General features: G+C 51.0%; 1 protein-coding gene across 2 annotated transcripts in view; it reads left to right on the plus strand.

The window, feature by feature from the left end:
* Positions 1 to 18,533, plus strand: part of INSR (insulin receptor) — a 121,974-nt gene extending 103,441 nt beyond the window's left edge. Inside the window, exons 13-21 of one of the 2 annotated variants that reach the window (XM_045989626.1) lie at positions 4,631 to 4,790; positions 7,240 to 7,342; positions 8,666 to 8,733; positions 11,252 to 11,496; positions 12,479 to 12,589; positions 12,678 to 12,837; positions 14,400 to 14,529; positions 14,853 to 14,987; positions 17,792 to 18,533. In XM_045989626.1, coding sequence (XP_045845582.1) covers positions 4,631 to 4,790; positions 7,240 to 7,342; positions 8,666 to 8,733; positions 11,252 to 11,496; positions 12,479 to 12,589; positions 12,678 to 12,837; positions 14,400 to 14,529; positions 14,853 to 14,987; positions 17,792 to 18,146 — 1,467 coding nt within the window. In that variant the 3' untranslated portion in view covers positions 18,147 to 18,533. The remainder of the gene's footprint in view (positions 1 to 4,630; positions 4,791 to 7,239; positions 7,343 to 8,665; positions 8,734 to 11,251; positions 11,497 to 12,478; positions 12,590 to 12,677; positions 12,838 to 14,399; positions 14,530 to 14,852; positions 14,988 to 17,791) is intronic. The other variant, XM_045989627.1, reaches the window with a different exon arrangement.
* Positions 18,534 to 24,322: the final 5,789 nt, after the last annotated feature.

Raw genomic sequence — 24,322 nt, forward strand, 5'->3', positions numbered from 1 at the left:
ATGTTCTCATCCAAGGATTGGCAGCTTTTTTTCCTGTTGAGGGCCAGATACGGACCATGTTTGGCTTCGCGGCTAAACGGCCTCTGTTGCAAATACTTAGCTCTGCTGTTGTAGCTTGAAAGCCGCCCGATAGAGGAGACGGACGCTCATGGGGATGGTTGTGTGCCGGTGAAACGTTTTATTGCAAAAGCAGGCAGCAGGCCGGCGTGGGCTCCAAGCCGCGCCCGTAACTACTGTGGGTGGATCACGATCCGCAGAAGGGCAGGGGTCTGCACCTGCCAGGAGAGGTGCAGGCCAGGGCTCGAAACCCCCTGCGGACGATTATCCCCTTGGCCGTGTGACTTCAAGCAGGTGAGCCTCATCGCCTCCCTGGGTTGGTCTGAGCCCTTCCCCCATCCCAGACACAGCACCCAGTCCTTTGCAAGCATCTGCTGGAGCCTCGAGGTGACCCGACCAGGTGGCATCTGTTAGTGTCCTTTTTTTGGCCAGGAGTGTGGCCACCGGAGGAGCTGAGTGCCCTTGCTCAGGGTCATACGCCCAGCATCTTAAATCCAGACTGTGGGGCTCCGGAACCTACCATCTGCGGTTGAGGCCGGTCACTTGGGTCAGAGGTCATTTTCTATAAATGGCCAGAGAGTTTAAGTTTTTAGTTTTGGGAGCCATAAAGTCAGGCTTAGGCACCAGTGTTTTCATGTGTTTTTTGGTCTGTTTGTTTTACAATAACAGTTTTACTGTGACACATTCACATACCACAAAAGATGCCCATTTAAAATACACAGTTCGGGGGGCACCTGGGTGGCTCAGTGGGTTAGGCCACTGCCTTTGGCTCAGGTCATGGTCTCAGGGTCCTGGGATCAAGTCCCGCATTGGACTGTCTGCTCAGCAGGGAGCCTGCTTCCCCTTCTCTCTCTGCCTACTTCTGATCTCTGTCTGTCAAATAAATAAATAAAATCTTTAAAAAAAAAATACACAGTTCGGGGCGACTGGCTGGCTTGGTCAGAGGACTGCGTGACTTTTGGTCTCGGGGTTGTGAATTCAAGCCCCACGTTGTGTGTAGATATGACTTAAAAATAAAATCTTTACAATACAATAAAATAAAATATTCAATATAATGTTTTTTTTTCTTTAAGATTTTTACAATTTTTAAGTCATCGCTGCACCCATAGTGGGGATTGAACTCACAACCCCCCAAGACCAGAATCTCACACTCCACTGACTGAGCCAATCGTCACATCAGTTTCACAGTATTTTCCTAAAAAGTCCCCCCCAACGCCCAATCTCCCCTTCCTCGTGTCGCACCAGCCTCTGTCAGCTGCTAACCTACTTTCTGTCTCTGGATATGCCTGTTCTCGGCACTGAATCGTACAGCACGCGGCCCTCTGTTGCCAGCTTCTATCATTACCGTAATGTCTCCGAGGTCCATCCCTGGGGTGGCATGTGTCCGTACTTCCTTCCTTTTCCTGACCGAGAAATACTCCATCACATGGATGGACCATATTTTGTTACCCGTCACCCGTAGACAGACATTCGGGTTGTTTTCACTGTCTGGCGGTTGTGAGTAAAGCCGCTCAGAGCGTCCGCGTGCAAGTGTTTGTGTGGACACGTGGTTTCCGGTCTCCTGGGCACGTTCCAAGGGATGGAACTCCTGGGTCCCGGGCCAGCTCTTTTTTTTTTTTTTAAGATTTTATTTATTTATATGACAGACAGAGATCACAAGTAGGCAGAGAGAGAGGAGGAAGCAGGCTCCCCGCTGAGCGGAGAGCCGGATGCGGGGCTCGATCCCACGACCCTGGGATCATGACCTGAGCTGAAGGCAGAGGCTTTAACCCACTGAGCCACCCAGGCGCCCCACCAGGCCAGCTCTTTCAAGGAAACGCCCACTCTTGCCCCAAGTGGCTGCACCATTTTATATCCCCAGCAGTAGGGTCTGAGGGTCCCGCTTCCCCCCGTGGTCGCCTGTCCATGTTCTGGGCCATGTTTTGGGTTAGGGCCGTGCTGGTGGCTGTGAATGGTGTCTTACTGCGGTCTTGATGTGCATTTCCCAGATGGCTCATTTGGGTCAGTTTTGGGCAGTGAGGGTCGGCCCTGGAGCCGGGGTGCGGTTGAGGACGGGAGGCCAGGGCCTCTCAAGGGGGAGGGGCAGCTTCCAAAGGAAGTTCCAGGGGAACATAACCTTCGGGATGTTGTGGGCAGCAGGGAAAGGAATACGGATTCCGGGCCGTGGGCCGCTTGTTTCCACGGCAGACCCTCTGTGATTTTCTTCCTGCTGCTGGGACCGGCTCTTTCCCTGGAGTTTGCCAGTGTCGAGCACGGAAGTCCTCCAACCTAGGAACCCCTTGGTCCTGGGTCAACTGGGACGGTTGGTTACCCTGTTGGCATAAATTCTCCCAGCTGCCTTCGGCGGGTCCGCCTCCCCCTCTTCCTGGAGTCCAGGGGTCACCGGTACGAATCCCTACTAGATCCTCAGCCCCACGTGGGGCAGCACCAAGCCGGCACAGACTGGCCCTATTTGCCCTTTAGGGGAATAGAGATTTGGGTGGGTAGGGGGGAAATACGAGAGAGTGAGATTACAATCACTTTAAAAAAAAAAAACAACTTTTCATGGACAAGATGGTGGATCATCTTTCCCTTATTGCCGAGCATCGCTCTGATAAAGTAAGAAAATAATGCAAAAAAAATTTTTACACCCCATTAATAATACTGTTGAGGTATGATTTTGCCAGTTCTACAAAATTCTCTCTAGCATTTGGTGGGAGGTTTTTTGTTTGTTGGTTTTTTGGTTTTGGGGGGTTTTTTGTTGTTGTTTTTCTGGTATTTGCTGGGTGAATAGCCAAAATCCCGTCTAGCTGCCTCACTTTGGCAGCTCTTTCTCCTTGGACCTTGCATTCGAATCATTTGCCATCTTAACCTCGTCCCCTCTCTGTCCAGGAGGCCCTGCCCTGGGGACCGCCCCCTCCCCCCGGGGAGGAGCATCGCTTTTCACTGTTGGTGTTCGTGTCTCCTTCGCTTCAGTGTCTGCCATGGTTTCGGGCTTCTGTCTCTTTGGCACAGACTTTCATGGAATTGGCTTCTTTACTCTTTGTCAGGTTTCGCTTCTCGTTTCCCTTAGCGTTTCTGTTTCTCGGCGTCTGTGGAGACAGCTGCCTCATTGTCTAGTTCCTTCCATTCAGGCTCCCAGTCCCCTGGCCCCTCTAGGTGTGTGGGGTCCGCAGCCGGCCTGGGAGGTGCCCTTCCCCTCTGTCCCCGATAGCAGCTACCTTCGGTTTCTGTATTTGTGTATTTGCCCATTTCTACTTGGTGACTCATCGGACTTGGACGGACCTTTGGACCGGTGCCCCCACCCCTGCGGTCAGCCCGATCAGCCCGATCTGTTTTCTTGCTGTTGTTGTCACATGACGAGCACGGGAGTTTTTTACATTTCTCTCTCTGCCCACTGAAATTTTCCAGTCCAGCTCTCTGCATGCGCTATTAACTTGGAGCTGTTTTGGAAAGTTTTTAAAAATTGGCCAGACACGGGCAGGGTTCACGGTTTCTCTTCCCAGTGAGCCTCTTGCCTCTCCTCCTAAGCTCTGGATTGATCTCTGTTTGCACGCTTATCACTGGGGCGTGTATCCTTTTCTTATCTCCCGTCTGTTTTCAGAGATTGAGGTAGGGCCCTGCTTGTTTTCAGAGTAGTCACAGAAAGCAAAGCAAAGCAAAGGGCTGCACCAGAGGAAGGAAGGAGATTTACCATGTGTCCTTATGACATGAAGCGCATGCAAGCCTTTGGTTCTGAGGCCAGGAGACGTGGGGGCAAAGCCTGAAATTTGATTTTGGTCCTGTGGGTCTCTTCTTTTCCGGCCTTCTGGGTCTTTCTAGAGGCCTGGTGACAGTGCCTCATAGTGGTTCCAAAAAGGGTAGGAGCCGCTTGGTTCTGGATTCAACAAGGGTGGTTGGCCCAGCCACTTACCAGCTCACCAACCATTCCGTCTCTCAAGCAGCGGTCGGCAGACTATTTTTGTACGCCTGTGTTCGTACAGCTTGAGAGCTGAGAATCGCTTTCCTATCTTAAAGTGGCTGGAAAAAAAAAATGCCAAGCATTGAGAGAAGGATAGTGTGACGACACGTATCCACTTAACGTAAAGCTCAGCGTTGGGCGTCTACAACGTTCCATGGCGCACAACCACGTCTGTTTGTGGACAGATGTTATGGGTTTGGGGTGGGTCTCTGGGTGCTTTCGCGCCGTAATAGCAGAGCTGAGTGGGTCAGGTGAGTGGGTCATTCACATGGGTGAGTGGGTGACCATCTGGTCCCTTTGACAGCAAAAGTTTGTGGACCCCTAGCCCGGGCCCCCGTGTCCTCGTCTCCAGCATGAGGCTGAGCCCCGGTGGGGTTGTCACAAGAAGGAAATGACCTGGTCCAGGTCAGACGCGTGGCTTGTGGTTTAGGAAGGGTCAGATTTTACCCACGATGACGGCCTCCGCAGCTGCCCCCTTCCCTGGAGAGTGAGCATGCAGAAATTGTGCCAGTCCTGCGCGGCCCGCGCGCTCGGTGCTCTGATGGCTCCTTCCTCCCTCTGTGGCCTTCCTGCCAGGGATGAATGCTCCCGAATGGCCGAGAACAATCCCCACTCCTCCCCCCTGTCTTCCAGGAGCTGCACCTCTGTGTCTCCCGCAGACACTTTGCTCTGGAGCGGGGCTGCAGGCTGCGCGGGCTGCCGCCCGGGAATTACAGCGTGCGAGTCCGGGCCACCTCCCTGGCGGGCAACGGCTCCTGGACAGAAGCCACCTATTTCTACGTGACAGACTATTGTAAGTCTGGGCTTGGGGCTGGGCGTGGCAGGGCAGTTCAGAGGATGGCCAGGGAAGCTCAGAGGCTATGCCCGCTGGCCCCGGACTTGACCAGGTCTCGGTCTGCCGGTGCTGCCGTGTGACCTGAGCAATGTGCTTCTCCTCTCTGAGCCTGTATGTTCTCACATAGGGAGAGTAAGAGGAACCCCCAACCCCCCACTGCCTTGGAGGTGAAAGGAGGTTTCAGTGACATTATGAAGGTCAAGTGGCTAGCCCAGGGCATGTCAGATGAACACATTAGCTCTTGTTACTGGTGTCCTAAAGTTGATTTTTGATGGGCTGTGCCCTCCAAGGGAGGACCTGGGAGCTTGCCTACGGAGCGTCAGATGTGCCCTTGATAGGCAGGGAGTGAGGGCTGCCATCGGGTGCGCAGAGCACTCTGTGGACAGTAGCGTGGGAGGCTGGGGAAGCTGAACTGGTCAGGGACTGCTTCCTGGAGGAGGTGAGATCTTGACTGAGACGCGGAAGAATGTACAAGTGGGGACAAAAGAAGGCGGTCCTCCTGGCATGTGGTTGGAGGCTAGACACTTGAAAGAGTGGACAGAGGACTTGGAAGGAGGGGAGATTCTAGACCAGGAGGAGTGGGAGCTTGCGGGGGACTGGGGTGACAAGGCTCCTGCTTGGCCGGCTGGATCTTCACGTACCAGGCCCGGTGGGACTTCGGAAAGTGGGAAGCGATTCCTGCTGGGCAGGCTCCAGCCAGCGTCAGGGCTGGGATGAGCGTCCCGACACCAGCTGGGCGTACAGCACCACCGTTCTGATGGCGCCTAACGGGGTGAACACAGACCCTGCCAGGTTAGGAGCACGGTTCCCAGCCAGACGGGCCTCGCTTCAGATGCTGGCTCTAAGTTGGGGGTTCTTCAAAGCCCCTGCACTTCCAGCTGGCACCCCCAGCTGGCACCCCCAATTGGCAACAAACTCAGGGGTTCCCGTGGCACCCCCGCCCCCCCCAGATTCAGCCACTTGCTCGATCGGCTCATAGAGCTCAGGAGAGTGCTAGATTACAAGGAAGGTGTTATTATAAAGGCTGTCATTCGGGGCCACCCCAGTGAGGAGACATACAAGGGAGGGTCGGGAGGGTCCAGGAGGCTGAGCTCTCGTGTGTTCTCCTGGCAGAATCAGGACATGTGGCATCATCCTCCCGGCATACCTGTGTGTTCACCAGCCGGGAAGCTCCTCTGGGCTTTGGTGTGGAGGGTGTCCCCCGCTAGGCACTGCTGAGCACATCGCTGGCTGTGTGATGGAACTCCATCTCCGGCCCCTCTGCTCCCTGGAGCAGCCCCTCTGCTCCCTGGAGCAGCCCCTCTGGTCCAGCTTCCAATCATGTGCTTGGTCTGCTGGTGACCAGCCCGCACCCTGGGTCATCTCATCTCTTAGCATAAGCTCAGGTCTGTTCCAAGGGGCTGGTCAATAGCAAAGACACTTTTATTACCCAGGATATTTCAGGGATTTGGAGTCTCTCAAGAACCCGGGCTGCCATGAATAAAATTCCAAGGAAAATATCAAAGTGCGAAAAAAAAGTTTATAACATCATTGACAAAGAGTTAATGTCCTTGTTATAAAATGAATATGTATATATATGTAGTACATGAGTAGAAGATATAAATAAGTCCTAACACAAGCATAGACAATGTAAATAGCCAATTTGAAAAGAAATGTAAAAGATAGAAAGCATTAAAAAAGTCCAACCTCAAAACCACACCAAAAAGGGAAGCAAATTAAAACAAGAGCTAATTTTTAACTTATCGAATTGGCAAGGCGATTGTTTCTGTTCAATTATAGTACTCAGTGCTGTCCAAGAGTATAGACCCATGGACACTGTTTTCGTGATTGGTGAATGCTACAATAGAGCACTTTATTTTAAAGAATTTTATTGATTTTTTTTGAGACAGTTAGCAAGAGAGAAAGCATGAGCTTGAGGGGAGGGACAGAGGGAGAGGGAGAAGCAGATTCCCCGATGAGCAGGGAGCATGATGCAGGCTGGATCCCAGGACCCTGAGATCATGACCTGAGCTGAAGGCAGTTGCTTAAATGACTGAGCTACCCAGGCGCCCCTAAAAATTATTAAGACTTCCAAGACGGTGGCAGTGGGGCGTTAAGGAGCAGGGCCTTTCAAGTGTGGGGACTTGGGCCATGGTCTGGGCTGCGTGCCTGTGAAGCTGGCCCTACCTGGCAGAGGGAGAAGGCTGGCAGTGGGCAGAGGAGTCAGAGCCTCTGAGCCTGCCTTCCCGCCCCATGGAACCAGCCAGTGTTTCGGGACTGCTGGAAAAGAAGGGCTCAGGTGACCAGCAGAGAGGCTCGGGAACAAGAGAAGGGGCAGGCGCATGTGGCTTGCCGTTACAGGCGTAGGTGTGATTTGTGATAGGAGCCCATTTTGATGTGAACCGTTTGTCTTCTTATTCTATTTCAGTAGATGTCCCGTCGAATATTGCAAAAATCATCATCGGCCCCCTCATCTTTGTCTTTCTCTTCAGTGTTGTGATTGGAAGTATTTACCTGTTCCTGCGGAAGAGGTGGGTCTGGCCGCGTGCGGGTGAATGGTTAGACCGGCTCTCCAGGAAAGCAAGCGTGCCTAGATACAGAGCCAGCGCTAGCTCAGTTTCTTGTCAGTCTGACTGACATGAGGGATGGGCGTGGCCTGCAACTTACAGCTAATGATCGTAATACGGTTCGTAACGCTCGATCCTAAATGCCCTCCCGCTGGTTGATGGTCACCAAATGCTCTGGTTGATTCCCGCCCTCTACTCCGCTCCACCCCTCCACCCCGGCCCCCGAAACTTTGTCTCCGTAGCCAGCCTGTGGTTGCGAGTCATGCAGGAACATGACTCCAACCCGTTGACTGATACTTTGTTTTCATTAAAGAGGAAGGTAAAAATGAACTAAGATGTGGAGGTTCATCATCAAAGAAGTGACTTTGCTTTGTCAGGTAGTGACTCTTAGATACCGAAGGATTATTTTCTCAAAAAAACTTTTTTTTTTTTTTTTTTGCCATTTGCATGTCATGGCCACAGAGATGACATCTTTTTCGTTCTTTTTGTTTTGTTTTTTTTTGATATTATTTTAGAGAGCATGAGCAAGAGAGAGAGAAAGAGCAGGGGGAAGGTCAGGGGAGACAGAATCTCAAGCAGACTCCCTACTGAGTGTGGAGCCCAGTGCAGGGGTGGATCCCACGACCCTGAGATCATGACCTGAGCTGAAATCAAGGGTCAGCTGCTTCAGGACCGAGTGCCCCCAGGCGCCCCCAGAAGACACACTTTGAAGCTTATTCTGCATTGTTAACATTTTTTGCCATTTCTTTCTCAAGCCTGCACAGACAACGGAACAGTAGATGGGGTCGTGGTTTGTAGTGCTTCTGTTTCTTTCTGCGGTTTAAATATTCCTGCTGTGGCCAATTTCAAGTTACAGACCTACCACAGATGATAGTAAGAAGCAGTATGATAATTAGGAAGTGGGGAGTTTCACTTTCAATATCGTTTTATGTAATCATCAGCCTGTATCATTTAATTTTGGACGATGACTGTATTAATAGCCTGCTCTCCAGTTTCCCGAAAACTTAGCCGTTGTTTCTGGTGAGCTGGGGTGAGAACAGAAAAAGGACAAGTGTCTTTCAGGTGTTAGTAAGGACAACTGTAAATTGCGGTTCATGGTCCCATGTTGAATGCATATTTAAGTAGCCATCTGATGGGCTTGTATGACACCCCAGACCATATCCAGGGTCACAGGGATGCTGCTGCTAAGGGCTGTCATTGGCATTGGGGAGCTTGTAACCCCCCCTGCAAGTGACCCAGAGCCCCATGACGATATCAAGCTGGAATATTTTCCTTCTTCTCTTCCAGGCAGCCGGATGGGCCGCTGGGACCACTGTATGCGTCTTCAAACCCCGAGTACCTCAGTGCCAGTGATGGTGAGTACCATCCCCGTACCTCTGGGTGGCCAGAATCCTGCCTTTTGGGGTCCCTGGCCATCAGTGTCAAGTGCAAGTCAGGGGTCGGCAGCCAGGGAGGCTGAGCTGAGCCCTCTCGCTCAGGTGAGCTCGCAGACCTGCCCCTTGCTGCGAGACCATATTACCGGGAGCAGCCAGGCACCCACTGTCTGGCACCTGTTTGGCTAGGCTGGTCTAGCTGGGCTCGCCCCAGGGGCTCAGTTGGGAGGCTGACAGAGAGTCAGGTGTCCCAGCTGTTGGGGAATGAGGAGTGGAACCTGGGACCTGTGCCAGAGACTGCACCGAGGGTCAGAGCCAGAGGGCTGTGCACGGACTTGCCATCCAGTTCGGCAGGTGGAGGTCAGGATCCAAAATGAGACGTGGAGTAAGAGGCAGGGAAGACAAGAACGAAGGGTGAGATGGGGTCCGCAGGTGGCTGTATGGGCGCGGGGGACGCATCCACTGCCGGCGGGGGCTGAACGCGGGTGGGACGCTGATGCCGGTGGCGGGCGCGTCGGACTGACACCTGGATTTCCCTGGATCGCACCAAAGCGCGTTGGGTGGCCCCTGCAGATGACGCTCTCCTTCCGAGGAGGAAGCGTCTGCCGCGTTGCAAGTTTCTAAAGGACTTAATGCAGCAGGAGTCAGAAAGTGACTTTGGAGGCGTGAATGCTGTGGCCGGGGGATCCTGGGGGGGATGTTTGTAAGGACGCCCAGGATGTGTTCTCATCAGGTCTGCTGAGGGAGTGTGGGAGAAGGAAGGCAAGAACGTTTATTGTGGTATGCTTGGCAAGGCAAGGCGGGGCAGGGCAAGACCAAGGACTCGCTATTTTGAATGATTTGAGTGGGTTCTGGGGTGTGGGGGCTGGCCCTGGGGTGATCGGACCCTCTAGAGAAGAGGGTGAGGGTTTGGGCTCTGGATGGTGGTTTTGCAGGTAGAAGGTACTGTCACAGGCCAGTCATTCAGGGTCTATAGGGATTGGCCGCCCTTGGGAGGGGCAGTCCCTCCAGGGTCATGGAGGCCCCAGATGCTAAAACGTCAGAGTAGGAAACTGGAAGAGGGGGTCGTGCTGGGTGGGGATGTGTGCAGGGGCCAGGAGCAGGAGGGAGTGAACGCGGATGGAGGAGCTTCCTCTCCCAGCTTGGGGGATGACATTGTTACCGCACATCGGAGGTGGGGAAGCTCAACCACAGGGCTGCCGTTGGACCCCACGGGAAGGGGTGAGGCCGGGACGGCTGCACAGGGCTGCCTCTCCACGCTACCGCCCCACTTCCTTCTGGGAACACAGCTGTGAACGAGGCCACGAGGGTGCCCCATGAAGGCTGGAAGCTGGAACTCAAGGGTCTCTAAGGCTGGGAAGGCCTGGGCCAAGGGGAATGCCCAGGGAAAGACCCAGGCTCAGAGCTCTGGGTGACAGGGTACCCCCACGGAGCACGTGTGTGTGCTCATCTCCTCCAGTGTCCTTGCCTGCGGCCCTGGTGACCATATCGGTTGCTGGGGCTCCCGGAACAAACACTAGGGACCGGATGGATGGCTTCAGAAACAGAATTTTAGCTCCTTGTGGTTCTGGAAGCTAGGAGTCTGAGATCAAGGTGTCAGTGGGGTTGGTTTCTGCTGAAGCCTCCCTCCTTGGGTTGTGGGCGACTGTCTTCTCCCGGGTCCTCATATGGTCGGCCCTGTGTGTGTGTCTGTGTCCGAACGTCCTCTTCTTCCGAGGACACCAGCCGCATGGGATTAGAGCCTCCCCACTGACTTCATTTGAACTTGAATTGCCTCCGGAATGGCCCTGTCTTTAAATACAATTACATTCTGAGGTACCAGGGCTAGGACGGCAACATAAATTCTGGGGAGGGACACAATTTATCCCCCCTTTGGAGGAAGGCTGGAACCTTTTTGGCTTTTCTTATGAGTCCTTTGTGCATTTGTCTGCAAATCGTTTGCTGCGTAACAAACTACCCCAGAGTTAGTGGCTTGAAACAGTCAGCGTTTGTTAGCTCGCGATTCGGTGGGTCCGCCAGCTGGGATCTGCTAGGCTGGACAGATCTTTTGATCTCGCCGGGCCTCCTTTGCATGGCTGCAGCCTGCCTGCCAATCCACTGGCCCTGGATGGGCTCATTGGTATGGCCAGCGGTTGGCAGGCTGGGTGGTCTTCCCTCCCCTTGGCACTTGTCAGAAAAAACAGTCTCAGATGGGAAGTAGAGTTGTGGGGTGGCAGGGCTCTTAGATCAAACCGAAAGGACGAGGAGGCAGGCCCAGCTCAGCCCAGCTCAGGTCTTACTGGCCGGGAGCCTGGACCGATGGTGGCTCCATCCCAAGCCCCAACAGGGACCCACGCCTGTCCTGTTCTTGGCTCTGCGCCCGGTGCCTGGTACAAGGCCTGGACCACAGAAGTCCCTTAATGAACATTCCCCTGGCAGGGTGGAGGGCAGTTCCAGCGGGAGGCAGCTGGGGGCTCCCTGGGGGTCCGCCAAGGACACCGTGTAGATCAATGAGGAGTAGTGTTTCCATGTTCTGTGTATGTGCCGGACGAGTGGGAGGTGCCTCGGGAGAAGATCACTCTCCTGCGGGAGCTGGGGCAGGGCTCCTTCGGCATGGTGTACGAGGGCAACGCCAGGGACATCGTCAAGGGCGAGGCGGAGACTCGTGTGGCGGTGAAGACGGTCAACGAGTCGGCCAGTCTGCGGGAGAGGATCGAGTTTCTCAATGAGGCCTCAGTCATGAAGGGATTCACCTGTCATCACGTGGTGAGTCCCACGTTTGCCCAGAAGCAGACAGAGACGTCCTTTCGCGCCTGCTCCCCATTCGCCTTCCTCTGTCATTCCTCCTCCTCCCGCCCAGAGCAGGAGGACTCTAGGTGTGGACCCCTGCCTGTCCCCCGCCCTGCTAAGCACCGTAAAGGTGTGGAGGAGTCTCCCTCCCTCTTCCCTTCTCAAATCCCATCCTCTCCCACCTTGCATGGAGCTGGACTCATTCCCTTGCTTTCCAGAAACTTCTGTCTCTTCCCTCTTCCTGGTGCCTTTGTGACTCTGAAACACGAGGGATGGTTCACCCTATCCCTGCCCCCACTCGAGTCAGCACAGACTCTCCCTGCTCTGCTGTTCCCATGTGGCCCCACAGCTTCTTGTGTCCTTTCTTCCTTGCCCCTGCAGAGCTGAGGGGATCTGCTCTGTGCTGAGCCCGTCTCGTCTCCTGGATGTGGCAGATTCCTGTCCTTGGGGAGAGTCCAGGACAGCCATGGAGACAGACCCTAAGCCAAATAAGTTCCTCCTGGAGGTCATTAGGAGCCAGTGCTGTGGCGGGATGGAGCAAGAGAGCAGAATCAGGGGTCTGGGCATTTGGGAGTGGGGAAGGTGTGCTAAGGATGGAGGGACTGGGCCATGTGGACCTGGCAGAGAACAGAGGGTCAGGCAGAGGGAACAGCAAGTGCAAAGCCTGGGAGGTGGGAACATGCCTTATTTGCTACCCCAAGGAGATCTCCAAGGGTCTGCCTTGGAGTGTTGCTGTGTTGGGCATGTCTCTGTGCTCCCCACCCCCAAGACTAAGAGTCTTGAATTCTCCCTCCCTCCCCTGGTGCCTCTGTCCCCGCAAGACACTGACCCTGGCCTTGGAGCCAGACAGAGCCGGGCTCCCCCTGCAGGGTGCTGTGCGTGATGCTGATGTCAGATGGGGAGACCTTGGTGATGGCAACCTTCTCTGGGACCCTGACCCAAGATCTTCGCTCTGCAGGTCCGCCTCCTGGGGGTGGTGTCCAAAGGCCAGCCCACGCTGGTGGTGATGGAACTCATGGCCCATGGAGACCTCAAGAGCTACCTCCGCTCCCTGCGGCCGGAGGCTGAGGTAAGTGGGCTCTGGGGACCCAGCAGGGCGCCCGCTCCTGGCCGCAGGCGGCCAGGTCCCTGAACCCGACCCCTTCTTTCGATTTTAGAATAACCCTGGCCGCCCTCCCCCTACCCTGCAAGAGATGATTCAGATGGCGGCGGAGATCGCCGACGGGATGGCCTACCTGAATGCCAAGAAGTTCGTGCACCGGGATCTCGCAGCCCGGAACTGCATGGTGGCCCACGATTTCACCGTCAAAATTGGAGGTGCGTCTGGCCTTCTGTTTGGAAGTGTGGGGCCCAGGCCCAGTCTCATTGCCAATGTCTGTCCTGAGCAGGTCAGTCTTTTCCAATAGTACGAAGAGGGCCTGGGCCTCGGTCTATAATTTAATTGCATTTGCTCGTGAACTTGCTCATTTCCTGCTCTGGATAATAGTGGTGTTCCCCGTTGGCGGAAGCCACCACACTGGGAGCCGATAGATGGGAATGATGATCGGTGAGTCACCATGGTTTTTCTGCCCTCATGCAACACCTGGCCCAGCAGCCACTGACCGCGTGTGGCCATTTACAGCCAAGTCAGCTTAAATTAACTGGAATTAAAAATGTATTCCTTGGGCTGTGCTGGCCACATTGCAAGTGAGCGGTCGCCACCTTGAGCCTGGTGGCTGCCATATTGGGCAGAGTGAGCATAGACGGCGTTCGTCATCATGGAACGTTCTACTGGACGGGGCTGTTTAAAAGATGAACAGTAAAATAACGCTTGTATAAACGAGAGAAGGAAGACTGGGCGTAGAGGTCTGAAGGAAATAAAGAGTCCTTGGGAGAGAGGAGAGAGGCCGCTCTCTGTAGGGAGGCAGCCTTTTGGCCAAATCTTGCGGGATTAGTTGACCTAAACGAATGACAGCCTCCCACGGGGCTTTCCAGCAGATACAAAGGCCTGACGCTGGAAGCATGGCTGGTGTGGTGTATTAGGAGGAACAGGGAGGCGAGCAGAGCAACATGAGATGGGAGGTTAGGGAGAGAGGCAGGAGCCAGACCTGGAAGGGCCTTATTAATCGGTAAGTCTTCTAGCCATTATCCTAAGGAGCCAGTGGGAAGCTAGAAGTAATGTGATTCTATTTATGATCCCAAATGATATTATCAACAAGGGAAGCCAGAATGTCATCCTGTTTATAATCCCAGGAGACCTTATCCTCCATTAGCCATAGGAAGCAAGAAATAATATGACCCTATTTATGGAGCTTCTCTTGGGCAGTGGGCTGTCAGGGTCAGGGTGGAGGGAAGGTCCTGCAGGTAAGAGGTGGTGGTGGGGCTGGAGTGATGGGGAGGAAGAGTTGGGTTAGAGAAGATGTGGAAGAAGAATGGGCAGAACATGCCGATGTCTTAGATGTGGGTATGAGGAAAGGGGTGTGGTCAAAAGGGGGCCCGACGCTGGGTTTTGAGCTGGGCAGCGGGGTCGTGGTGGGGCCGTTCCTAGTGGAGAAGATCAGGTTGGCTGCAGAGACTCCATGCTTTGGTTTGGATGCCTGTAAGATCATGGGTGGGAAGGAAGTGTTGCTGGGAATGGGGTTTCTAAGCTGTGGGCTGAAACATTGCCTCTTGGCCACTTGGTGCTTCCTTTTCCTTCCCTTTACATGGTGGCCTGTCCTTTTCCTCCACATCCCCATGAGTACTCTCAGACTCTATCCTCATGGGATTTGGCCACCACCCAGGTGAGCACACACCTGGGGCAGGTAAGCCCATCTGAAGGCTCTACCAGGTGTGGGGCAAGAAGGCGACACCTGGACTGTAGGCTGAAGGTTAAGACCACGTGACCCCTCTGTTGTCAGACTTTGGGATGACCAGAGACATCTATGAAACGGATTACTACCGGAAAGGAGGCAAGGGTCTGCTCCCCGTGCGGTGGATGGCACCAGAATCCCTGAAGGACGGGGTCTTCACCACTTCCTCTGACATGTGGTGAGTGGTGGGTGGGTTGGTGGACACGCGCTGGGCTTGGATCCCGGGTTGTTGGATTGGTGTGACTGGCAAGAGGGGGCCAGTTAACACCTGCCTTCCTCACAGCCCCTTGATCAAGGAAGCAGAGGGAATGTCATGTTGGAGGACCCTTGTATGGCCACTTATGTTCAGCTGAGACTAATCTAGGCATTTCTGAATGCAGCATGAATTGTTTGATTAACTGGCCAATGATGTTCTCGTAAACCAAGGAGGGGTGCGTGTGTGTGTGTGCGCGCGTCTGTTTTAATGGCTTCTTTGTTACTACTTGGAACTGTCGTTGGCAGGTCCTTTGGCGTGGTCCTTTGGGAAATCACCAGCTTGGCAGAACAGCCTTACCAAGGCCTGTCAAATGAACAGGTGTTGAAATTTGTCATGGATGGAGGGTATTTGGACCAACCCGACAATTGTCCAGAGAGAGTGTAAGTGTAGAAAGACTGGGTGCCGTGGGGGCTCTTCATCAAAAAGGCATTGCTTTTTGGTGTGTGTGTCATATGTCTACATGTGTGTTCCTGTTTGCATGTTGTGTCTTCGCATGGACACTTTTTTGTACATCATACCTATACACACGCTTGTGTTTGCATGCCATATCTTTGCACAAATGCTTTCTTGCATATTGTGTCTGTGGAAGGTTGTAGAGAAACCACACTGCATTGGTTACCATGGTTACCATGGGAGAAGGAAATTGGGTAGCTCGGGTGGGATGTTTATGTTTAACTGTCAGTCCTTTTATATACTTAACATTTTGTCAGGGAGTGAATACAATCAGACGTGTCTGTTATATCGCAGCAGAATTGGGGAAAAAAATCAGAAGCAGAAACATTAAAATTATTTTTGGTCAGGGATATGTGTTGCTTATTTCCCCCCCCCCCAATTTTTGTTGTAAATTTTGGTCATAGAAAAAAAAGGGGGGCATCTGGGTGGCTCAGTCAGTTAAGTGTCTGCCTTCGACTCCGGTTGTGATCCTGGGGTCCTGGGATCGAGCCCCACATCGGGCTCCCTGCTCAGCATGGAACCTGCTTCTCCCTGTCCCTCTGGCACTCCCCCTCTGCTCATGCTCTCTCTCTTTTGCTCACTCATGTTCTCTCTCAAATAAATAAATAAAATCTTTAAAAGAAATTATTAAAGATAAATTAAAAAATGAAATGACAGTAGCAATTGAAATTTGAGATGATGCCTATGAAAATATTTTATAACTCAGTAGATAAGCCTATGTTAAAATATTAAGTATAAAAATGCGTGTGTGTGTATATATACATATATATACATACATATATATATATATTACATTTCCAGATGTCTTCAGATAGAAAAGGCAAGAGGTTAGATCTAAAGGAGAGTTGTGTGCAGACTGTATTTTCCCTGTGTTTTGGGGTGTTTCCTCTCTACTATGAGATGGTTTACATATGAAGTCCTTTATCAGTGTTTCTTTCTTTTTTTTTTTATTTATTTGACAGAGAGAAATCACAAGTAGGCAGAGAGGCAGGCAGAGAGAGGGGGGGGGAAGCAGGCTCCCCGTGGAGCAGAGAGCCGATGTGGGGCTCGATCCCAGGACCCTGGGATCATGACCTGAGGCGAAGGCAGAGGCTTTAACCCCCTGAGCCACCCAGGTGCCCCTATCAGTGTTTCTTAAGAAAAAAGTTTGCCCTCCTGGAAAATCTAGGGGGAAAGGCCATTTTGAGGTTTCATCCCCCAAAGAATAAGTCTGTTGATTTAGAACCCCTTTTGGAAGGGACCTCGTGTGAAAAAGAGTACAAAGCAGAGTTATTTCGAAACTCTGAGCAAGGAATTTCTGAATGTAGCTTCATGAGAGTCCTTTCCTGGTCCTTAGTAGCTGGCTGCATAGTTCCAGGACCAGGGAAATTAGGCCCTAGGGCAGAGGTCCACACGCTTTCTAGAAAGTACTGTAAATATTTGGAGCTTTGTGGGCTCTCTGGCTCCTCTGTTGCGTAGACAGAAGGCAGCCGTGAATGGTGCGTAAATGAGGTGTGTCTGTGTGCCAGTAGAACTTGATTTTATTTTTTAGTTTAACTTTATTTTTTCACTGTTCCAAGATTCATTGTTTATGCACCACACCCAGTGCTCCATGCAATAAGTGCCCTCCTTAATACCCAACACCAGGTTCACCCAACCTCCCACCTCCCTCCCCTCCAAAACCCTGTTTGTTTCTCAGAGTCCACAGTCTCTCATGGTTCATTTCCCACTTCGATTTCCCCCAACTCACTTCTCCTCTCCATCTCCCCGTGTCCTCTGTGTTACCTCTTATGGTCCACGAATAAGTGAAACCATCTGATAATTGACTCTCTCTGCTTGACTTATTTCACTCAGCATAATCTCTTCCAGTCCCATCCATGTTGCTACAAGAGTTGCATATTCATCCTTTCTGATGGAGGCATAATACTCCATTGTATATACAGACCACACCTTCCTTATCCATTCGTCCGTTGAAGGGCATCTTGGTTCTTTCCACAGTTTGGTGACTGTGGCCATTGCTGCTATGAACACTGGGGTACAGATGGCCCTTCTTTTCACTATAAGATAACTGGGAATAAACCTAACCATAGAGGTAAAGGATCTGTACTGGAGGAACTGCAGAACACTCAGTAGAACTTTGTTTACAGAGACACTGCAGAGGACCAGATCAGGTCATTTGGGGAGGGGAAGAGGTAAAATAGAAACCCCCGGTCCTCAGCACTGTGTGCGCTTGGCTGAGTCGGGTTGTATGCCCCTGCTAGCACCCTGGACAGCGCCGACACCAAGCCTGCAGGATGGCTGCTCAGAGCTGGGCCTTCTAGGTTCAGTCCCCTCGGCTGCCCCATCCGACAAGCATCTCAACCCTGATAGATCTTTGACCCTAGAACGATTGCTCCTTGGCACAGGGAAGCCTTTCAGGAAGCCCCGGTAGGAATCCAACTTTATGAAATGCACCAAATGGGAGAAAGAAAAAAAAATCAGGAGTGTAGGAAGTGATCAGCCTTGGCCAGCAGGTGGGTGCATTGAGAGGCACGCTTCTTGATCTGGCCTGGGAGTGAGGCGGCCCCTTCGGCCCTCTTTCCCAAACCGTTCTCTTCTAAGCACCGGTAGAAATCTCGTTTCTGTCTTGGCCATGGCCTGCGTTGATGTTGGCACTTGTCGTCCTGGGTGTATGCTGCAGGGTTGGGGGCTGGGGTGGGGACTGCTGCCGGATGCTGCCGGACGCGCTCCTGACTGTCCCTCTGTCCCACAGCACCGACCTGATGCGTATGTGCTGGCAATTCAATCCCAAGATGCGGCCCACCTTCCTGGAGATCGTCGACCTGCTCAAGGACGACCTGCACCCCAGCTTTCCGGAAGTTTCCTTCTTCCACAGCGAGGAGAACAAGGCGCCTGAGAGCGAGGAGCTGGAGATGGAGTTTGAGGACATGGAGAGTGTCCCCCTGGATCGGGCCTCCCACTCTCAGAGGGAGGAGGCCGGGGGCCGGGATGGAGGGTCCTCCCCGGGCCTTAAACGGAACTACGAGGAGCACATCCCCTATACCCACATGAATGGGGGCAAGAAAAACGGACGGATTCTGACTCTGCCGAGGTCGAATCCTTCCTAACAGCGCCTGTTTTGGGGGAGGGGTTCCCATCTTCACTTTCCTCTGGTTTGAAGGTCTCCAGAAAACTCAGGATTCTCCTGTGAATCTGCCAGTGTCCGACGGAGCTCAGAGATCATAACTCTCCATTGCTGTTCATCTGTGACTTAAAAACGTGTTTGATTGCCAATTTGACGAGCTGTCAGAGAATTGAACTGTGACCCTAGAGAAGGGGTTTCCTCGGCTGCTGTCCTTTGTAGGCAACTGTGGTTTTAAGCCAGGATGTTACTATTTTTTCTAGTACATTGAGAGCAAGCACCTGTTTTTACAAATCTTTTTTTTTTTTTTTCCGGCATCTGAGCTACAGTATAAAACATAAAACTTGTTTGTGGAACAAAAGTTTGAAAGAAAGGAAAAAAAAAAAAGCCAACCCTGTTCCAGTAGAATTTCAGGCTTTCCAGAGTGGGCTTCAGGAAGGTGTTTTTTCCTCATCCAGGCTGAAGGATTTTTTTTTTTTTCTTCTTCACAAAATCAGTTCCTCAAATTGACCAATAGCTGCTGCTTTTGTACTTCTGATAAGGATCTGCAGTCCCGGCGTGTGTCCGCCCGTGTGTGTGTGTGTATGTCCAGGCTAGACATGGCTGGCGTGTGTGTGTGCCCGTGCGTGCGTGCAAAGCGTTCATGCCCCGTTGACACTTCGGGGGTCAGCTCATGAAGGTTCTGTCTTCTTGAGCTCCTGATCCTCCCATCTCCTTCCTTCCTTATTTACTGGGAGACTGTGCCCTCCACAGATTCTTCTGCCCCAAGCCTAGTCTCAGGAGTCTTTTCTCCCTTAACTTTGGTGAAAAATGTTTTCCAGGAGCCAAGGGAGTCATTTGGAGTGATAGTGGATCTTTTCAAGACCAAACAAAGCTAGGACAGAAAAAAGAAAAAAAGAAGAAAAAAGAACTGAGTTGATTAAGGATTTTGAGAATATATTTGTAACATATTTAATTTTTTTAAAACTCTCCAACGTCAGCCTCATAAGTTATTAACTGTTTCCCGGGGTGGGGGGAGGGCTTGTGGGTTGGTCTGCCTGTGTGCAGAGAGGGAGCGAGGCACCAGTGGCTGATTTGTTTGGTCTTAAAGGCATCCGCTTTTCTGGGAATAAAGCCACATTAGCTGCTGACCCTTTTGGACATGATGAGGCCACACTGAGGGTGTGGGCGATTAGGTTTGGTTTCCGCTTGGGAAAGCTGATAGCCACCTGGAGCTGAGTCCTGCCTTCAGACACAATTGTGGCTCTTGGATCTGTTGGTTCCTTGTGTGTACCTCGCATGCTTCCTCAGCTGGGTGTGCACATACCACAGCAAAACTAAACCCCGAAGTGGGACAGCCCAGATGGACTTTGAGAACACGAAGCAGTATGAAGCGAGATGCACCTGTCGGTCCCCTCCACCCTCAGGGCATCCACCTGTCCTCAGAGTTGACCTCCCAGAAGCTGCTCTGTGCCCAGTGACCTCAGCTGGGCCAGGTGTGGGGCCTGAGCAGAACTCTCAGGTGCTTATGACGTTGCAGTCCCCAAGAGAGTAGAGTCTGGAAGAGAAACTGCTAAGGACCTTCACGCCACCAAGAATTTCCGGATGGGCGTGAATCCAGTTTCTTCCCTTTGGGGAAAGAATCACAGCTGCTCAAATAAAGAACACGGTGAACCCATTACTTTGGTTCATCAAAATCATCACCCACGGGTTATCCCTGAGAACATTTTCTCATGAGTTTTTGTCTGCTTCCTTCTCCTCTTCTCTTAAAAGTTGCGGGCTTCAGAATAGGTTAGAGACAATGGCGACCTCTGAACCTTCTCAGTTCTTGATTAAGAACACAGGTAGACAAATCCCAATTGCCTATTACTATCTTATTTATATGATTTGAGAAATTATAGCACATGAAATACTTCTGGGGAGCCTCAATGATTGGGTACAAGGAACAAGAGTACAGAAATTATTTTCGCCAAATTTATTTTGTACATATAAGAGGGTCTACGTAAATTAAGAACACATAGATCTAGGTATTTTGTTCTTTTCATAGTAAATTTGTAGTGGCCGTATACCACACTAGCAACAATTTTCACATTTTTCTAATTCAGAAAGGTTTTCTTATATTAGGGGAAAATTATTTATTTTAATATATAAAAATCACTGTAAAAATCACTTTCATAAAAAATGGAGTGCATGTAAATTTTTATCAAAAATAAACCGGTGAATGTGGGGTAATGATTTTTTTTTTTCCAGCACAGTCTACCTCAGTGTATCATTAGGATGTGGTTCAATAATGGACATCTTTGAGACTTCAGAATTCTGCCTGGATCCAATCTGAATCAGGGAAAATCTGTATCAGCTGATTCCAAATGCCAGGGACCAGTAAGAATTTTGAGGGAGGGAGTTGGGATAAAGTGTGGCTTTCGTGTGAGCATAGATCTTTTTTCTGGCTGATAATCTTCTCTGAATTCAATCCCTCCTCCACTTTGTTTTGGTCCTCCATCCATTGACACCATGCTCCCAAACATGAACTAAATTTCAGGCCATTGTGATATATCTGATTTGTGGGGTACTGAGGCCTGAGCTACCTGCCTTTGGCTAGGAGAGGATACTCCATTTCCTGCTGGGGCAAAGAGAGGCTTTAGAGCAAAGCCAGCATACCCACTGTCCCACTGCATCCCTGTGAACTGAGCACCGAGGTGCCCTGGCTCTCCATGGCTTGTTCCTACTCCTTTAGTGGGGACTTGTGGGGACCTCACATGCAAACACCTGATGTAGCATTTCTATTTTCTAAGTGGAGAGGGGGAATGTTGAGAAATTCCAATCCAGAACCCACCAGCATGCTGAGTGTATTTTTTTTTTTTTTTTAAGCAACAAAACCCTGGCCCCCTGTGTTTGGTTGACCTCTGGCTGATACTGTTTGAACTTACGGGGCTTTGAAAAAACCCATTTATAAGTCTGGGAAGGGCCAGCAGGGCTGTACTTGCCAAACCTCACTGCCCTTATACTTTCAGACGCTGCTCCCGCCCCCTCATGGTCTCACCCTTCTGTGCTTACCCTGGAGAGAAACAGTAGAGTGATGGGCCCACCTGCACAAATGGGATTTCACCTATTTCCTTTAGTTGCCTCTGCTACTGCAGTGAGAAGAGCAAGCAGCCATTGGGTCACAAGCCTTTTTCATCACATAATGTTGGCTCCAACAACTTTGGTCCTAGGAAGTCATGGTTGCCCTGGGAGGGGCTTTATAGTGATGGTCTATACTGGGGGGCTTGCAGTGATTGGCTATAAAAAAAAAGGCAACAAAGCCAGCTTAGGTTGACACTTTTTGCTGTTTGCTTTTAAAGATGTCTCATTATTATTAAAACCTTTTTCATTAATGTGGCCTAATCCACATAGTAGTTTCTTCTTCCGAGAGGAGAATGGCAAGCACATTACTTTCTCCCAGGACCAGTGATGTCAAACACACTTCTGGAAATGTTTGTATTCTGGGAGCTATCCTTGGTGCTTTCCTGTTATTTCAAGCTAGTTGGGAGAAATGCTGCTGGTTCTCTTGGAGAGATATTGAGCACAATGGAGAAAGTGTGGGAACTGATGCAAGGGTCTGCACATACAATCCTGTGATCATTGGAGACTGCTGCCAGTCAATGGACAATTCTTCCACTATCTCCCACCAGAGCGGACAATCTGCCATAACGTGCTTGTTGGGTTGGGAGGTGTTCATTTGTAGCTGTGAAAATAGTGGTCAATGGGCAGCATTGCCATCAGAGCATGGCCCATGCTAGCCATCTGGGTAGGTGATGGATGTGTTGTAGTCCCAGGGACAATCATTCTTCTACTTCGTGGTGGGTGAAAGTTTGGTGTTAGATGTCTTTTGGATACCACTTGGTGAGTCCTTGACACCTCAGCCTCTTCAGAAATTATGGTTTTGTTGGGGGGTAGGGAACAGGGAAATGCTGATTGTATATAAATGGTGCACGTAGAATGGTGTCCATTTAGAAAGCCTTCCAGAATGTTCTTTAGAATTTTGATTTACACCGGAGGTGAAGCTGAGATGGAAAGAACAAATGGTAATTTGTGCATTTGTTTGAAAGAATGTGATGGACTTTCAGGGGCTACAACTAAAGGTGAATGTTTCCTTAGGGGTCCCCCCAGAAGCAGAGGGAAACATTGACTTTTTGAGCTCATGGTCACCTCATACCAGTCAGGGTCCAGAAACAACCTTCAGCCAAATTCTTATTTGGATGTGGGCCCTAAAAGTCCTTACTAGAAACCAGATTGTGAATCTGAGGCTCTTGGTCTCCTTTGGAAAGAAGGAACAACTTCCAAGATGAGTGTGCGTCTATACACACATCCGGGAATGGCTTGTTTAGTCTTTCTACTTTGTGTGCCTGGGGGCGGTCTTGGCCCCGCATGTCAGCAGCAGACACTTCCATCTGCTGTCAGCTGTACAGGATCAAATGTGTCTCGGCATATGTGAAAAACAACTCAGAAACACAAAACCCACCAAGAGCTCAATTATTTTTTCAATGTTTTCCTACAAGAGCCAAGTAGCGCCGTGTACAGAATATGCCTTTTTTTGGAATATTGAAATTGCTCTGCATGTAAAATATGGGATAATTACCTGTTTATATGAAAATTCTGAATAAATTATCCAAGAATAGTCTTTGTGTGTGTGTGTGTGTGTGTGTGTGTGTGTGTGTGTGTGTGTGTGTGTGTGGTGTTTAAGCAAGGACCTGTGACCTGTGTGGGATTGTGGCTATAGGGTGGGCTGTGTTAAGGGAAATCTGGGAGTTGTGCAGATCTGTTTTAAGAAGGAACAAACCTATGGATTCTTCAATGAAGCAGGAGGTTAAATGTTGTTATAAACAGGGCTAATGATCTGCTGGTACATACCTGTGCAGTTGAGCTGGTGGTTTATATATTAGACTATCCCATACCAGGTGGTAAGTAACTGCTACCCCAAAGACCCCCAGACCTTCCCATGATGCAAGCACTAAGGGCTTCGCTCCGGGAATATGAGGGGATCTCCAGGATCTTGTTCCATTTCACCATGCTGAAGACTTATATATTGAATACTTCAGTGTCATCTTGGCAGCATGGACCTGACCCCAGGGTGGATGGTCAGCGGGGGACCACAGATTGGAAGAGGATTTTGAGCAGTTTTGCATGAGCTATACACAGAGTGTGGTGGGTAAGGAGATATCTCTTTATATCTCTTTATATCTCTGGTTCATGTGTTGGCTTGGTGGATCTTCTGGTCAGTCTCTGTCTATCCATCCGTCCATTTTTCTGTCCATTGGTCTGCCCATGTTTGCCCACACAACCATCCATCAAGCCATCCTTTGGCCTCTCCTCCCTCCTTCCCTCCGTCCCTCCCTTTCTTCCCTTCCCTTCCTTCCCTAACTTACTTCCTTTTTCCCAACCATCTTTTCATTCAACCATCCCGTTTGTATACCCATCTGCATATCCATCCATTTATCCACCCATCTCTTTGTCCATTCATCCATCTATCTGTTCATCTATTCACCCATCTGTCCATCTATCCAAGACTCCTGGTCTTTGCTGAGAAGTGGCAAGGCTGAGAAAGCAGGGTCATCGTCTGGGCTTTATAGGCCACAATCTTGCAACCAGAGGAGGAGCTCTAGCTGGGCCCTGGGTTGGAATGGGCATGTGAGTGGTTGAAGTGCTCAGGGTTGGGATCGAGGAAGTACAAGCTCTGGCCCTGACTCTGCCCCAAGTGTGTGCTGCATGACCATAGATGAGACAGTTGTTACCAGCCGAGTGCACAAGTGAGAGGAAGCCCATGAAATCTTTGGTATCTCCAAAGTACTCCACAGAAGAGGGAAGTGGTGCTCTTAACAGGGCTGACATGATAAGCAGGTGGTCTAGACTATGTATGAGGAGGTTCACGTTTTCTAGCTCTTGGTCTCTAACCTCCTTGGATGCTGCTGACCCATCTCCTAGGGCATGGTTTCTACCCCGTGAGGCTGACTGTGCTGCCTGAGATTGTGCCCTCTAGGCGACTCACCCAGTCTTACACCTCAAGCACCTCTAGAAGCCCGTGTTGTAATCAGAACCATGAGTTGCCGCTGCAGCAGATGCTGTAGTAGATCTAGTGGGTAGACCTGTCAGTGTGGTAGGTGTAGTGAGCACTGTGGGGTTATGCTCCCTTGCTTAGGGCAGCCA

This window comes from Meles meles, chromosome 20 (assembly GCF_922984935.1).
Source record: "Meles meles chromosome 20, mMelMel3.1 paternal haplotype, whole genome shotgun sequence".
NCBI lineage: Eukaryota > Metazoa > Chordata > Mammalia > Carnivora > Mustelidae > Meles > Meles meles.